The sequence below is a fragment of the Desmodus rotundus genome, chromosome 12 (assembly GCF_022682495.2).
Source record: "Desmodus rotundus isolate HL8 chromosome 12, HLdesRot8A.1, whole genome shotgun sequence".
NCBI lineage: Eukaryota > Metazoa > Chordata > Mammalia > Chiroptera > Phyllostomidae > Desmodus > Desmodus rotundus.
The window spans coordinates 62,649,012-62,664,248 of record NC_071398.1 but is presented as its reverse complement, the minus strand read 5'-3'; the positions used below and the strand labels follow the sequence as shown (position 1 = coordinate 62,664,248).

The 15,237-nt window shown below is 40.2% G+C and overlaps 1 protein-coding gene and 1 long non-coding RNA gene across 2 annotated transcripts in view; one reads left to right on the top strand and one right to left on the bottom strand.

Moving 5' to 3' along the window:
* The window catches only part of LOC123480707 (uncharacterized), a 17,129-nt gene extending 2,095 nt beyond the window's left edge, over nt 1–15,034 (top strand). Inside the window, exon 3 of the long non-coding RNA XR_006656798.2 lies at nt 14,895–15,034. This is a non-coding gene — a long non-coding RNA (uncharacterized lncRNA). The remainder of the gene's footprint in view (nt 1–14,894) is intronic.
* The window catches only part of CAPZA1 (capping actin protein of muscle Z-line subunit alpha 1), a 34,299-nt gene continuing 21,868 nt past the window's right edge, over nt 2,807–15,237 (bottom strand). The window contains exons 5-10 of the mRNA XM_024570091.3: nt 15,031–15,237; nt 12,173–12,252; nt 11,513–11,591; nt 6,408–6,479; nt 4,777–4,839; nt 2,807–4,403 (exon numbers count right to left, since the gene is read on the bottom strand). Of these exons, the coding sequence (XP_024425859.1) occupies nt 4,263–4,403; nt 4,777–4,839; nt 6,408–6,479; nt 11,513–11,591; nt 12,173–12,252; nt 15,031–15,237 (642 nt within the window). The 3' untranslated portion in view covers nt 2,807–4,262. The remainder of the gene's footprint in view (nt 4,404–4,776; nt 4,840–6,407; nt 6,480–11,512; nt 11,592–12,172; nt 12,253–15,030) is intronic.

The window sequence follows — 15,237 nt, the reverse complement described above, 5'->3', positions numbered from 1 at the left end:
TTAGTATGGGTTAAAATAGCACTGAAGGCCATCTAGTAGTGAATTTGGCCAGTGATGTTACTGGAATAAATTTTATAGCTTTACATCTACTTTGAAGATGAAAAGCCCTGTATTTTTTTCAGTACTCCATGGTTAACTTGGGTTCAACAATTCAGCATCGAATGTTCTCTAACTTTTTGTTCCAGCTAGACTGTAATCCCAAAGGCAACTAGAAACAGCCCATAAACCGAAATGCTGAAGCTAGTCTAACATAGATGAAAGGAGAGGCTGTGGCCGGTATTATGAATTTTGTACTTACAAATTCACCTACTCACTAAAACTTATCTGTAACTCAAAATCAGTACTTGGAGTACTTTTGCAGTTATTCACGGACCTGTCCAGAACAGGGAAAAAAAAAAAAAGAGTTGCCCACTGTGCCTGTTCCCAGCTGAGGAGGAACAAAGGTGACGTTCTTTCTTGTTTCAGCTCATATGATAAACGCATGTCCTCTTTGTGATCTATTTTATGGTCACATTTTTGGCATTTTTGTCCTCCTTGTTGGTGACTTCATTGCTGAAAATGCCCCCCAAGCCTACAGTGCTGAAGTGCTTGCTGTTTCTAAGCAAGAGAAGGCTGTGACATACCCTGTAGAGAAAAAGCCTTGAGATAAACCTCAGGCATGAATTACAGTGCTGTTGGCCACGGGTCCAATGCCCGTGAATAAACAGTGGATGTTACATGTTTGTGTATTGATCAGCTGACAAAATTGTGGTGACCAGAAGCCCACAGGAATCCCCCCTTGTATTTTCCCTGGTGTTGAGGACCACTTTGTGTGGTATCAGAGACTGTAGCCCCTCTCAAGTGAGGCCTTGAAAGAGACCTGTAAGACTTGACCGGTTTTCGGGAATGCAGGAGGCAGGCATGACCCAAGGCTAGCACTGAGGGTTCCAGTGGAAAATCAGGCCTGAAGAATGCAGTGTCCTTTGAAACTTGCTTTGCTTTGGATGGCCCTGTTGGTATAACCAGATGTTTTTAAGTTCAAAGCATAAGGAGTGAACTCCTTATCTCATACACCATGCCTTACGGACCCTCTGGCGTCAGCATGTCTAGCAGACCCTGACCTGAGGCAGATTTGTGTTTCTTCAATTGTTATCTATAGATCCTATCTGTTTTCTCTAACTATAGCCCTTTGACATTGATTGATGAGCTATGTATGTATGCTGTATACCCCAGCACAGACGGATCCCAATAAAAGCCCTTTTGGAGAAGGGTTTGAGGCATCATCCACTTAAGTCACCAGCCCCTATTCCCCCAGTTGTGTCCGGGCCAGCTTATGTCATCCTCGACAGGGAGGACTCAGTGGGACAGGCTTCCCCTCACCCTAGGAAGAGTTTGCTAATTCATTGTTTGGTGGCAATCGTATAGACCAAAACTACTGTGAACAATGAGGACTGTACACTTATGTACATATCAGAATGCTTTTGGAGATGCTGGATTTGAAGAAGTGTGAGGCTGATTTCTGCCCTCAGTCTTAGATCTTCTTTTTATATATATCCGGTCTGTTCAAGGGAGAACTGTAATTCGCTTAACTTGTCTTGATGAACCATCCACTTTTGTTCTGTTTACCAACCTTCCTTTCTTTGATTTCCCACATAGGTGATTTATATAGTTCAAAATAAAGTAATAAAATCATAAATTGGCATTCAGATATGCATCAGTCTTTTGTGAGTTCGGAGAGAATGTGCCAAGGTTTGCCAACTATCTCACAAACCTTTGAGTCCAGCATCAAAGTTCTAGATTATAAAATGACAACAGGTACCAGACCTAGGCAACTAACGGCACGGCACGGTCGCCCAGGATCAGAGGAAAGTCTCTGGCAGTGTAATTTCAAACCCAAACACAGGAGTGAGGCCTCACAGAAAACTCCTCCTCATCTGGGTTGATTTCAGCAGTGTGTGATAAAACAATCATTTAAGCACATATTCTGCAGAAGGAGGTTGAGGAAGTCAGGTTTCTGTACAACTTGGCAAGGAGGGTTGACTTTCTCCTAATTATATAAGTAACCGAGGGCTTTAAAGGCCAAAACATAAGTTCTTACAAGTCTATGGGGACTAAGGAAATCCACGGAATAGCCTGGTGGCACACTTTAAGTAAAAGGCAGAGGTCAGAATGTTCGAATCTGTTCGTGCTACAAGTACAGAGTGTAATACAGTCAATGTCCCTCAAAAAGGGGGGAATTTGAATTGAACTGACCTTGGATGGAGGGGGAAGCACTGAAACTCCTCTGGCTCTCTGTTGGAGACCAGCATAAAAGCCTTTCCCACATGTCTAGCTAAGTCAGATTTGTATGGAAGACAAGCAGCACGTAGAGTTAAGTCAACAGGAAAACATTACCCAAATTGGAAGTATAGGGATTCTTCCATTTCTATTTCCTGCTTAGTGACAACCACCACACTGAGGACCTGCTTTCTTTTCTTACTTTGATTTTTTAGAGAAAGAGAGGGAAACCTCGATGTGTTGTTCCACTTACGCACGATCGGTTGATTCTTGTGTGTGCCTTCACTGGGCAAACAAATGCGCAACCTTTGGCGTATGAGGATGACACTGTACCAATGGAACTGCCCAGCCAGGGCCTAGTGAAGGAAGAGCAGTGTGATCCACAGGGACCTATTCTTTCCAAGTCTTGGAATATTCACTATATCTGGAATAGTGAAGGCAGGATCCAATTTCAGAAATCCTGAACGCTCTCTTCAAATACAGTTAGTTCCACATCTTAACTTGAGAATAAAGGCTGAATGGATGGATCAAAAAGGAGAGACTCAGACCATTTAAGAACAAAACAGATATATTTCTATTGGACTACCTGATACAGAGGATAGAGTGGTATGGATGGATAGCATGAATAACAAATAATACAAATATATTTTATTTGAAATAAACAAAAATGCTTACACAGCTCAACAGGTCACTTGGAAACAAACTCTTGCTTGACTATATTACTGAGCAAAAACGAAGCTGAAGCACAAACACCCTTCTTTTTTGACATGTATATGGAGATAGGTAGGAAGACACTACTTGGTTTTTAAAAAACTGACCTTCCCTTAAGGCCTGGTCATAGAAGTGTAAACAATGTCAATGAGTCTACCATTTCAGCTGTCATATCATATCTATGTCACCTGTGTATTCTGGGATCACAGGTACACCTGCCAATACACCTGGGAAGGAAGGGTGCTGTATCACAGTTAAGTTGTTGGCAGGCAGGACTGAGGAACAGTAATTTGGAACAAGTCTTACATACTATTTAGAACAAATCACTAGTATTCCCTTAAATAATAGGTTTCAATAGAAAGATACTGCCTGGAAGTTATCCTTTTCACTTTGGTTCATTTTTAGGTTTTGCCTGTGATTGACATAGCTGTTTGATTCATTTGCTTACAGTACAATCCTGCCACAACGTATTAAAGCATAAGACACCTATTGTTTCTTCATCTGCATTTTCAAGTCCCTCGTATGTCAGCAGTTCTTGAATATTAAAACAATAATAATAAATGGGTAAAACTCTGCTAAAAATGCAGATGTCTACAGCTATAATGGTACTAGGTGGAAGGGAGAAAAAGCAAACATGTTCATGTGCAGGGAATGTGGTTCAAGTCTTTGGATTTAAAAACAACTTCCCCAGAGAAGCTGGCTATAATGGAGTTTCCAGAGAACTTCCTTTGCCCAACAAAAGGACCTGAAAAGCCCCAGCCCAAACTTTTGACAACTACAGTGACGCAATGCTATAAATGACGATTCAAAGCAGTCGGAGGGGGGGATGCACGTGTCTTCCATTCGGCTACAGTTGGTCGCACAGCCTCTTTAGCTGGTGGTGGATCAGGATAAACCACGGGAAGTATCAGGAGTGTTTGGAAGGACGGGGTGGAAAAGCACTGAACTTATTACCTGTCTACATCAGCAACAGGGCTTCATGGCTAGGAAAATTTTCTAAATGGTAAAATGACTCCAGGATAGATCCCTTCCTCCATCATTAAATGTGGCAGAATTAAAAAAAAAAAAAAAAAAGATTTACAAGTAGATATAGTGAAAACAGAAAATTACAAGGCAGAGAACATGAAAGCATCAAGACAATGCTATAAGTCCAACAGTATTCCATGGGGCTAGAAAACCTGCTAACTTTGAAAGCCCTAGCAAAATATCACTCTTGTTTATAAATCACTTATTTACCGTATGACCATACACTGAAACCTTTCTTTCCACATACTGAAGAATCCTACATTCAGCCTCTAAGCATTCTGCATTTCTTTGCCAATCTTGTAGCTGAGTATCTTGTTCCAGTCGATTTTGGTGCGGGTAACTGGAAGCTGCCGGCGCAAGGCTTTGAATGTGGTGTCTGACATGGTTTGATAATTTTCACTAATTGCTGTCTGCAACAGATAAAGATGAGTTACTTGACCAGAAAGGGGATGACTGTAAATAGGAAAGTAACTGAGGTCAAAGGACATGCCTGAACTCCCGAAGGATAGACAGGATACACTACTACTGAGCTCCTCTCCAATCTCTGAAATGGGTTAAGAAGCCCACCTATATTTAGAATTACTTAAACTAGGGCCACAGTCCCTTTCAACGTCAAAACCTTGACTGGAAGCACAATGTCGTTGCAAGGTCTGCAAATTCTCCATACTTAGTAACAGTGAACGCATGTGTTTATTTTAAAATGACAGAGGAGTCTATAACAAAATGTTAACAGCAAAATAATTAGGCAGTGGACTTACAAAAATTAGCTCCAAATCTTCTTACCTGATACTCATTTTCCGCATGCTCTATTATTTTAATAAATTCCTTGGCAGTTTGGCCTTCATTCTAGTGGAGGGAAAAATATGAACTTTTTAAAATGTGGAAGCAGTGAATAAAAATAGAAGTCCACCTTAACTAACATTTGTGCAGTTTACGGTTTATCAAGTGCTCCATGCACATTATCAGCTTTGATTCTCACAACCACCCTGGGAAGCTGTTACCATTTACATTCTTCATAGAAGAAAAGAGAATCCTCTTAAGTGAGCTGAGCAAAATCATACACTTCTAAATGATGAAGGTAGGATCTGAGTCCTGGTTTTTGCCCCCCAAAATCCATGTTCTTTCCAATCTATCACAGTATGGCCAAAAGACATCATCATGATATCTTAAGCTCTTTATGCCCTGAAAATATCTCTGGTCTAGTGGATATAAACAATGCAGATGGACATTATCAGTCATATATGTGTTAAGCTCATATACTCCTCTTGCTATTTATGATGCTAAACCAACCAATCACATTTTGCTTTACACGATACAGGTACAAAATGAATGGAATCTCTCTCCTCCTTTTGCCATTAAGTACACCAGAATTAAAGATAGGAGGGTAAGATTTACTGCACAGAGCAACAATCTCAGGATTCTTTCAGGCAGTCAAAACTAGAACAGTTTCTAACAGAAAGTCACTTGTCTTTTCCACTCCCATCCTCGTGCGCACACAATGCAGTTTCACAGAAGCACAATGCAGTTTCACGCGTGTGGTGATCTGATCACTCTGAGGCCAATGGAATGTGTGAAGCACACGAGGATTCAGTTCTTTATTAAGCGAGACATCGCACAATTTGTGAAAATGCAAATCACTGCCATTCTTTTCATTAATTATTTTTGGTTTGAAAAATAGTTGTTTTTCATGAGAATGTTATTTAGGTTAATGACTAGTAGATTTGTTATTGTTTAACATTTCTCAGTTTTAATTTTTTTTGCGTCAAAAATTTTTCCTTTATTAAAAAAATGTTCAATTACAGTTGACATACAGTATCTCATTAGTTTCAGGAGCACAACATAGTGATGGGACATTTATACACCTTAGGAAGTGACCACCCTGACAAATCCAGTACCCATCTGGCACCATACGTGGTTTTTCATTGCTAGTGAGGGAAATACTGACAGATATAAAGCACAAACAAAAGTTATATGAGAGTGCTCAGTATCTTTTGGGAATGTAAGGAAGTACTGAGAATACAAGAAAAATTATGTCCCTTCTTTCCAGGTATAGAACACAATACTTTTGTTGAATACTCCTAAAAATGTCTCTCTAATGATAAGAACGCAGGCTGCCAGGATTTAGTTTGGCAATCTTTCCTTCCTCCAGGTCATCACTGACTGATGACATTGCTGCCCTTGAGCAAATCTCACAACTGAGAAAGAGCAAGGAGGTCTGAATTCTCTAAGTCCACTACTCTGAGTCAAAGACCTTGAACTAATACAGCTGGTTGGTTATATACTCTGACAAGCTACCAAAGTCAACGCATTGAAAACGAACTGAATTTCTAATGTCAGAATCAATCCACAGGACCAGAACTAATTTTTAAGAGAAACAAGACACAAATGAGGCAGACATCAAATATTTAACTCACCGAAACAGTCACTGAATCCTGTACATCTTTATGACTAACCAACTGAACATTGCCATCTTCATAATAGTGTACCTGTGTGAGACAACGTCGGAGGGGGTTTATGTGCAGTTCATACAGGAACCTACTGCTTAGGGCACAAGTCCACACCTTAAGCCATTCCCAATCTTTACCAACTGAACAAATAATTAATATGACCAATGGTAATTTACAATGGTGGTTAAAATGCACAGAACACTCAAAGTTAAGAATTAATTCTTTTCTTAGCAGGAAAACTGACTTTTTGAAAAACTGATTTGAGAGAGAGAGAGAGAGAGAGAGAGAGAGAGAGAGAGAGAGAAACTGGATCTGTTGCTCCACTCATCCATGCACTCATTGGTTGCTTCTTGTATGTGCCCTGACCTGGGATCGAACCTGTAACCTTGGTGTATTGGAATGACACCCTAACCAACTGAGTGGCCTGGCCAGGACCAAGGAAAACTGACTATTAAATTCAACAAACATTTATTACGTATTATTGAGTTCCAGGCGCTGCACTAGGCATTGTGATCCAAAGACCTTAAAATTCCACTCTTTTTAATCCTCACCGAGGACACGCTTATCGATGTCAGAGAGAGGGGAAAGGAGGGAGAGAGAGAGGGAGACACACACAGATATGACAGAGAAACAGTGACTGGGTGCCTCTCATATGTGGCCTGACCGGGACCAAACCCACAACCTAGGCCTGTGCCCTGGCCAGAAACTGAACGCGTGACCTTTAAGTTTATGGCATAGCACCCCAACCAACTGAGCCACACTGGTCAGGGCCAAGACTCCACTCCTAAGAGAATTAAAATAAAATCACTAGCTTTCAGCAGCTGTGAAGCTGGAGAGATCCTGGCCAGGCCGAGCACATCAGATCTCATTCTCCCAGCCCGTCAACCCTCAATAAGTTGGTTTGACCCCCCACCTCCAAATAAATCAAATAAAATAAGCCAACATTTGCTTTTCTCTGTGAAAACCAAGGAATTTTAATGGATCCTAATCCCTTACACATCTTTCCATATATCCTATCATCAATATTGGTAAGTAGATTTGACTGAGTGCAGGAAAATCTTAATTGACGGGTCCAGACAGGATTGAAAAACAAATATTCTAATGTTAAATCAGGCTACAAAATAAGCAGGACAAAAGCAGTTCTAAGGATTTAAGGTAATGTGGGATGCTATAATTATGAAAACAATTAGCAAGAAGGAGGGGTACACAAGAGACAGACTGACCAATCAAGGACATGTAAGGCTCAGGATGTTTTGGCAACTTACAAGACAGGTTCAGTCATTTCAACATGGCTACAAACTGGCCATCTAGGATAAGATGATAACACCTTTTGTTAAGGAAGAATGAAGAACTGACTGCAGATGAGGGTTGTGTGGAGAGGGGAGGGTCACAGGAGACATTGGTATGAGGTGGGCTGGAGACAGACTGAAGAGCAACCCGTCTTAGAAACCACGTTAAAGAACTCACATGTTAACCTGTTATGGGTGATGGGAACCCAGGAAGAGAGAATGTTTTAGTAAGATTATACATGTGTTGTGAACGGAATAAAGTGGAGGGAACTGAAACGGGGCATAACGCCAGAACACTAGCCCAGGTAATGCCCACTTCCTTCAACTAGTCCCCAATACCAGGAGATATTTGAAGGGAAAAAAAAAAGGAATATTTTCAGAGATAAAGCAGAAAAGGAGAAGGAGCAAAAACCACAGCTATTATTCACCAAGTCGTTATTATGTGTTAGGTACTATGCAATAGTACTACGCAATACATTTTACTTAATATCATCTCATGCAATCTTTACAAAAATTCTGATAGGATCCGCTGTTAATCCTATTTTACAGATTTGGAAACTGAGGCTCAAGCAGTCTAATAACTCACCCATGTTCACATATCTAGTAGGAGGAGGAGCTAGAATCTGAACTAGGTCAAATTCCAGAACTAAAACCTTATCCAACATGCATTAATACCCCCCAGTGCTATGTTTTGTCCAAAGTCGGAAATTCCCTGATCCAGGAAAAGTGTCTCAGGAGGGGACTGGCTTTTCTAAGCTTTCATTAGAAGGGGATAGAAGGAGTTAAAACACATCTAGGCAGAAACCATGATCCTATTAGAAACGAAAGGACTTCCCTGGGCGATAGGAGCCCACTATGTAGCATGTCTAAGGGCTCAAAACAGGTGCATTCCTTGACAGGGACAAGTAACTGACTGTCCAGAAGGGCAAGAGAAGCTTCCCATGCCCTATCAAACCCTTAAGTTTTCATCTTGTGCCTTTCCAAAAGAGGTTAAAGGGGAAAAGACAATTTAAGACTATACAGGGAAAGCAGGGAGCTGATAAATGCCTGTGAAATTTACATGCAAAAATCAGAACAGCTACGATTTGGGCAAAAAAGACTGGGCTAAGTAATGATGACATATAAAGTCTAAAATTCCGATAGACAGGAATGAGGATATTAAAAACATAGGTGGGTTCCACCCACATACTAGTTTCATTTGATTACGTTTGAGACATACCTCAGAACCCATCTGAAGGAAGGAGGTATGCAGGAAACATCTTTTTTTGTCCCAGAATAAAGATTATGCAATTGGTCTGAACTTCTATCATGCTTCTGAAGAGGTAGGTCATGGACAGGAATATAGGGAAAGGACAGTAAGTCTCCCTGTTTATGAACTCAATGGAAAAATTCCAAAAATACCAGTTTCATTACCTAGCACACTAATGATAAATTTAGCTTAAATTCTACCTGTTTCAAAACAAAAAACTTTTTTCTTTTTTGTAAAGGGGCTTGTCAAACCATTTTACTGAGGGGCTTGGGAGTTGTAGAGGGCCAGGAAGAAGGTGAGATCCCACATCTATGCTGGTTGGGATTTCCCCAGCTGCTGAAAGCGACAAAACCTCTTCTAGGTCTGTCTCATCCGCTAACAAAAATCTTAGCGTGACTATCACCAACATAATTCCTCAGAAGTTGTTGCCCTCCTAGAACTACCCCTTTGCTTACAAAACACCCAAAAGGCTATATACCTTAATGACTTTTCCACATAATCCTCACACTGATTTTTTAAAAAATATGCAAATGAAGTAATAAGTCATTTCTGAAAGTGTGATCAGACAATCTGTGGTTAAAAGGTTTAAATGAGGTGTGGCTACCAGGCCCTGTTATAAAAGTCTTATCAGAAACTGTCATCTACCCTGGCTGGCGTGGCTCAGTGGGTTGAGTGTTGGCCTGCCAACCAGGGGGTCGCCAGTTTGATTCCCAGTCAGGGCACATGCCTGGGTTGTGGGCCAGGTCCCCAGTAGGTGGATGCGTGAGAGGCAACCACACATTGATGTTTCTTTCCCCCCCATCTTCCCCTCTAAAAATAAATAAAATCTTAAAAAAAAAAAAAAAAGAAAGAAACTATCATTGTTTGCGATGTGTGCTCCTAACTTGTAGGTTTGCATTGGCAAAGCTGAAACATAAGTAACTATATCCTTCCAGAAGGAAGGTAAATTTACTTACATAAATTCATAGTAAGCTGCCAGGTCAATGCTGATGCCACAGTCACAAGATGTCTAGAGGCATTAGGCTACTCATCCGGACGGTTAGCAGAAACAGAACGCTATGTTGTCTTAGGTTGGACTCCCCCAGAAGCAGACCCCAAGATAAAGATTTGACAGGAAGCAGTTTATTTGGGAGGTAATCTCAAGAAGCACTAGCAAGGACTGAGGAAGTGAGACACAGACGGGAAGAGAGTGTTACAGGTGCATTAAAGAGCAGGTTACAACTGTGGGCACTCGACTCTGGAAGACTGAATAGAATATGCTTCAGAGCTGTCCCACCTGAGGGGTGAGGAAGCTGGCATACTTATTTATCTACTAACTCTTGTGTGGCACTAAGGACCGCCCTAGAACTGTGAACATACCACTTCCAGCTTGCCTCATCTAACATGGGCATGTCCCAGTGGCTAGGAAAAGCTCCCAGGAAGAGAGCTGTAGCTACTGGTATAGGACGAAGCTATCAGTATTCATGGAAAGACTGAGCACAGACGACATCTACTATGTGATTTGATTAAATTATACCATTTAAAAAGGTCACTGTTGCTAACTGTCATTAAAGCAAGACAACACAACAGAGGTATAATTAGGTACTGAAATTCTCAGTTATCAGTAACTATTTAACCTGATATTAGAATTAGTTGGGTGTAAGCATTAAATCACCCTGAATTTTCAAAGTCGAACCTCTGCTAGGAAACCAGAAGTCAATTACAGATAGGCATCGAATGAGTGAACAAGCTCCTCATTCCCTGCCTGTCTATCCTGACACCAGCATTAGAAATCTCTGCTTGATTACTTGTATTTCGTAAGTGAGGACACTTGGCTGTTCTTTCTAGTCTGTTTTATTTACTAGACTTTCTGTCACTACTATAAAATAAACAAAACAAACCCATTCATGTAGCTTTCTCAGACCCAAGAGTTTTTTTTAAAAAATAGATTTTATTTATTTATTTTTAGAGAAAGAGGAAGGGAAGGAGACAGAGAGGGAACGAAACAAAAGAGAAACAGTTGCCTCTCACATGCCCCCTTCTGAGGACCTGGCCTGCAACCCAGGCATGTTCTCGGACTGGGAATTGAACTGGCAACCTTTAGGTTCACAGGCTGGCACTCAATCTACTGAGTCACACCAGCTACAGCCCAATAGTTAAGTTTTAAATATATGTATATGTACACAATTAACGAGACAACGTACATGAAAGCCGTAAGTTACAGTAGCTACTATATACTTACTTCTTAATAATTATTTATTTTCTTATTTCCTAGAACTGTTATTTGATCATTCCTGGGAAGATCTTAGGTTATCTTTGAAAGAGGAAAATAACGAACAAGCAGGACAGTCCACACAACTATCCTTTATCAAGCCATAAGGGCTCTGTTTACTTCCTCAGGAAGGCAGCTTCTATTTCTACTCATTACCATTGATCTCCCTTTGCATCTACATAGAGCAGCTCCTTATGTCTCATAACTGAACAAATTCCAACTGGCATGTTTCTTTGCAAGATGTGATGTTTTAACATGGCCTATTAACATGCTCGAATCTTACCTGAATCTTAAGTACTCCAACCACCTGGGCTGTAGGTGGTGTGAGGGTGAACTTCCATTCGGATCTCCAGCGACCGTTCCTAGTAAAAGACACACACACATCACTGCAGAATGGCAACAAGCAGAAGGAAAGGTTGATTTCCTACTGAGGCAGATAAGTTGGGAAAGAGGAAGGAGAAACAAGTCATTTCCAGTTTAACAAATCCAACGCTCTGTCCACTCAAATATAAGTTTGTATACAAGTGCCCCAATCATAAACCTTTTCCAAGTTATTTTGACTTTCATTTTTTTACACTGGAGCAGAAACCCATGCCTATTCTGCTCATGAGAGGCCATTCCACAAACATGGATGAGCTGCTAAGTTATGCAATTAACTAAAGTATTAGCCAAATCGAAGTAAAACTCACAACTGTGTACTTTATTAATCACCTATTCTCACTCAATATAAGAGTACTTTTTAAAAAAATTACAAAATCTTAGCAGTGGAAGGAATCTAAATAATCATGTCTAAATCCCTCATTTTGGAGATAGGAAGCTGACTCCTCTTAGTCGAATAACTTAGCCCCAAGCTAGTTAGATTAAAAATCACGTCTCAATTACTCGTTTGGTTCCTTTCCAACATAAATTAGATACAAATAGAAGAGAACATCTACTTTCTTACCAGAAGTTTTTAGGCTGAAACTGGTGGCTTTCAATACACGCAATAATGGTCTGTTGCCCATCTATAGTTTTAGCATAAACCTATTGTTAAAAAAAGACAGTTAGACTCTGAAAACATATTTGATCTAAACAACGAATGCTGTATAAAAGCAGTGTGCTAAATCACTAAATCTTTTGGGGGAGACAAAGAACCAGACAGGATAAGCTGAAAACTCAAGAATTCATGGGATATGAACACAAAGCAGAACTATCAGTTCTAGAGGAGACAGTGGTACAGTGAATACCAAGGGAAATGTTGCTCCTGGTTTAGGGTACATGGGAGGTGCTGGGCCTCCTAAGATGGATGAGATTCTGATAAGCACAGACTGGGAATGAAAGATGAGTAAACAGCCCTGGGGTAGCTCAGTTGGTTAGAGAACTGTTCTGATACACCAAGGTCACTGGTTCCATCCCCCATCAGGGCACATACAAGCAGCAACCAATGAATGCATACATAAGTGGAGCAACAAATCAATGACTCTCTCTAAAAATCAATCAATCGATAAACAAACAAAAAACAATACAGTCCACAAAATATTTTCACATGTATTTTCCCTTGCTCTAATAAATCTGATGGAATACACTGTTATCTACAGATGATAAAACTGAAGTTTATAGAGCTTCTTCTTGCCCAAGGTCATTCAGAAAGTAAGTAGTAAAAGTAGAACCCAAACCCAATTCTTTTCTGACACCAAATTCTGTGACTTCCTCTACATTAAATAAGCTGAGTTTTCAAGAGAGAGAAACACAGTGATGGGGCATATCTATATTTACAAAAATAGGAGAGAAGAAATAAGCAGAGACAGAGTAAGAATAATTAGAGGGTGCCGAGAGAGCAGTCTAAGCAAAAGATAATTTCTAGAAGTAGCTGGTTGGCCTTAGTGTGAAATGCCATACAGAAGTCAAGGACCAAAAAAAGGGACACTGGGTCAGGCAATTCAGGAACCATTAGTAACCTCAGAGAGCAGTTTGTGGAATAGAGACTAAAGCCAAAACCCATAAGGTTAAAAAGCAGATAGGCAATGAGGAAATGATACTAGTAGAAGCAGAATGCTCCCTAGTTTGGTGGTGTGTGTTTGGGGGTGGAGGGGTGGGGCGGGGCGGAGAGCGGGCATGGTAGAATGAAAAATAACTTATGGGAATTATTAGGACTAAGGAAAAGTTTTTCTCCTGTTTAAGGACAGGAGAAATAAAAACATTTCTAAGTAAAGAGAAATACGACAGAAGAGAAAAAGTCACAAAAAGACATCTTAAAAGAGAGAGGATAGTATGAAGTCAAGAATTAAAAAAAACAAAAGAAATCAAGAATAAGGATCCTTCTTCCTCAGATTCAAGGGAAGAAAAGGAAGTTTCTGACTTGGAAAAAAAGAGAAAAAGATTTCATGTCAATCTCCATCCTATTGAAAATGTGGGGGATTCGACACCTGTTTAAGGACAAGGGGAAAGGTTTGAAACACTATATAAAAAATATCAGAGAATACTGAGATGAAATTAAGAATTACTAAACAGAACAGCTGAGGATATAAGACGTCTGGGGACAGCAGACATGGTTGTAACAATCCCATGACTCTCCGCTGCTCATTTACTAGCTACGAGAAGAAACGAGGTGTTTCTTCTCATATTTGGTGGGAAAGCTCTCCCAGTTAAGAATGGGTAGTGACAAACTCTGAATAGGGAATAGGTCAACACATGACAAGTTAAAACAAGCAAACGTACAGTAATGATATCCAACATTTATGCAGAGCTTACTTTGTGCCAGGTACTTCGCAAGCACTTTATATGCGTTACTAACTCATTCAATTCTCACAATTCTACGAGGCAAGAACTATTATCTCCATTTTACAGATGAAGCAATTGAGGCACAGAGATGTTAAATAATTAGCGCAAGGTCACACAACTAGTTAAGTGGCAGGACTAGGATTCAAACCAGTTAGTATAGCTTCAAAGTAAGTGCTGTTAAACAACATTCTTTTTTTAAAGTATATTTCTTTAAAATTTTTTAAGATTTCTTTATTTATTTTTAGAGAGGGAAAGGGAGGGAGAGAAACATCATTGTGTGGCTGCCTCATGCTCGCCCCCTACTGGGGACCTGGCCTGAAACCCAGGCACTTGCCCTGACTGGGAATCGACCAGCTACCCCTTGGTTCGCAGGCTGGCACTCAATCCACTGAGCCACACCAGCCAGGGACGTTTCTTTTTTTAAATAAATAATATTCTACACTGACAATGAACTCATTATCATCACACATTTAAAACATTCTGACACTTTTCTTAATAATATGCCGCAATTTTACAAAGGAAAAATGATGATATAGCCTTACTTAATTTTTATTTATATCTAAGAGCAAAAGCAAGTCAAATTACTTTTGATTTTAAAAAAAAATTGTTTAGTTCAAATAGTTCTGATTGTCCAATGAAGCATCTATGGGCAAGTACAAGTAGCTCTGAGTAAAGGTACCTATAACAAAAAGCCATAAATGTGGCCACTAGCGCTCCTGACATTCTTAATTTAATTTCTTCCATGTCTAAGCTAAAAGACCTTTAGTGGGTTTTTTTTTTTGGATGGGAGTAAGGTAATTTCTGATGAAATATGAAATAGAATACACTGAGATTTACAATTTTTATGCATTGGGATTTAACAAAAGAATGTGCCACATAAAATTGTCCATTTATACCCTTTTCAGAAATTATTCAGGGAATAAAATGCTGAGGAGACTGTCACTAAGAAGAAAGAAGTGCTGCGCGGCTGGCCAAAGGAGAGGTAGGTAGGTGGGAAGTAACCCTCTGTCTCACAGCGCAGCAGGCAGGCAGATACTTAACAGTACAGAAGCCGCTGGAGTAGTGATCTCTCACGTAGGCCCTCAGCGCGCTGTCACAGGACTCCCGCCAAGACTTCAGGCCTCCCTCTACTTCCTCTGGCTGCGGGTCACTCGCTTCTTTCCGTAAGTGATCGAACTTAAAGGAAATTTTGTTTCTTGGGTCTAAAAATCTGCTATTACCCAGGTCACCGTGTTCTGTAATTAAGAC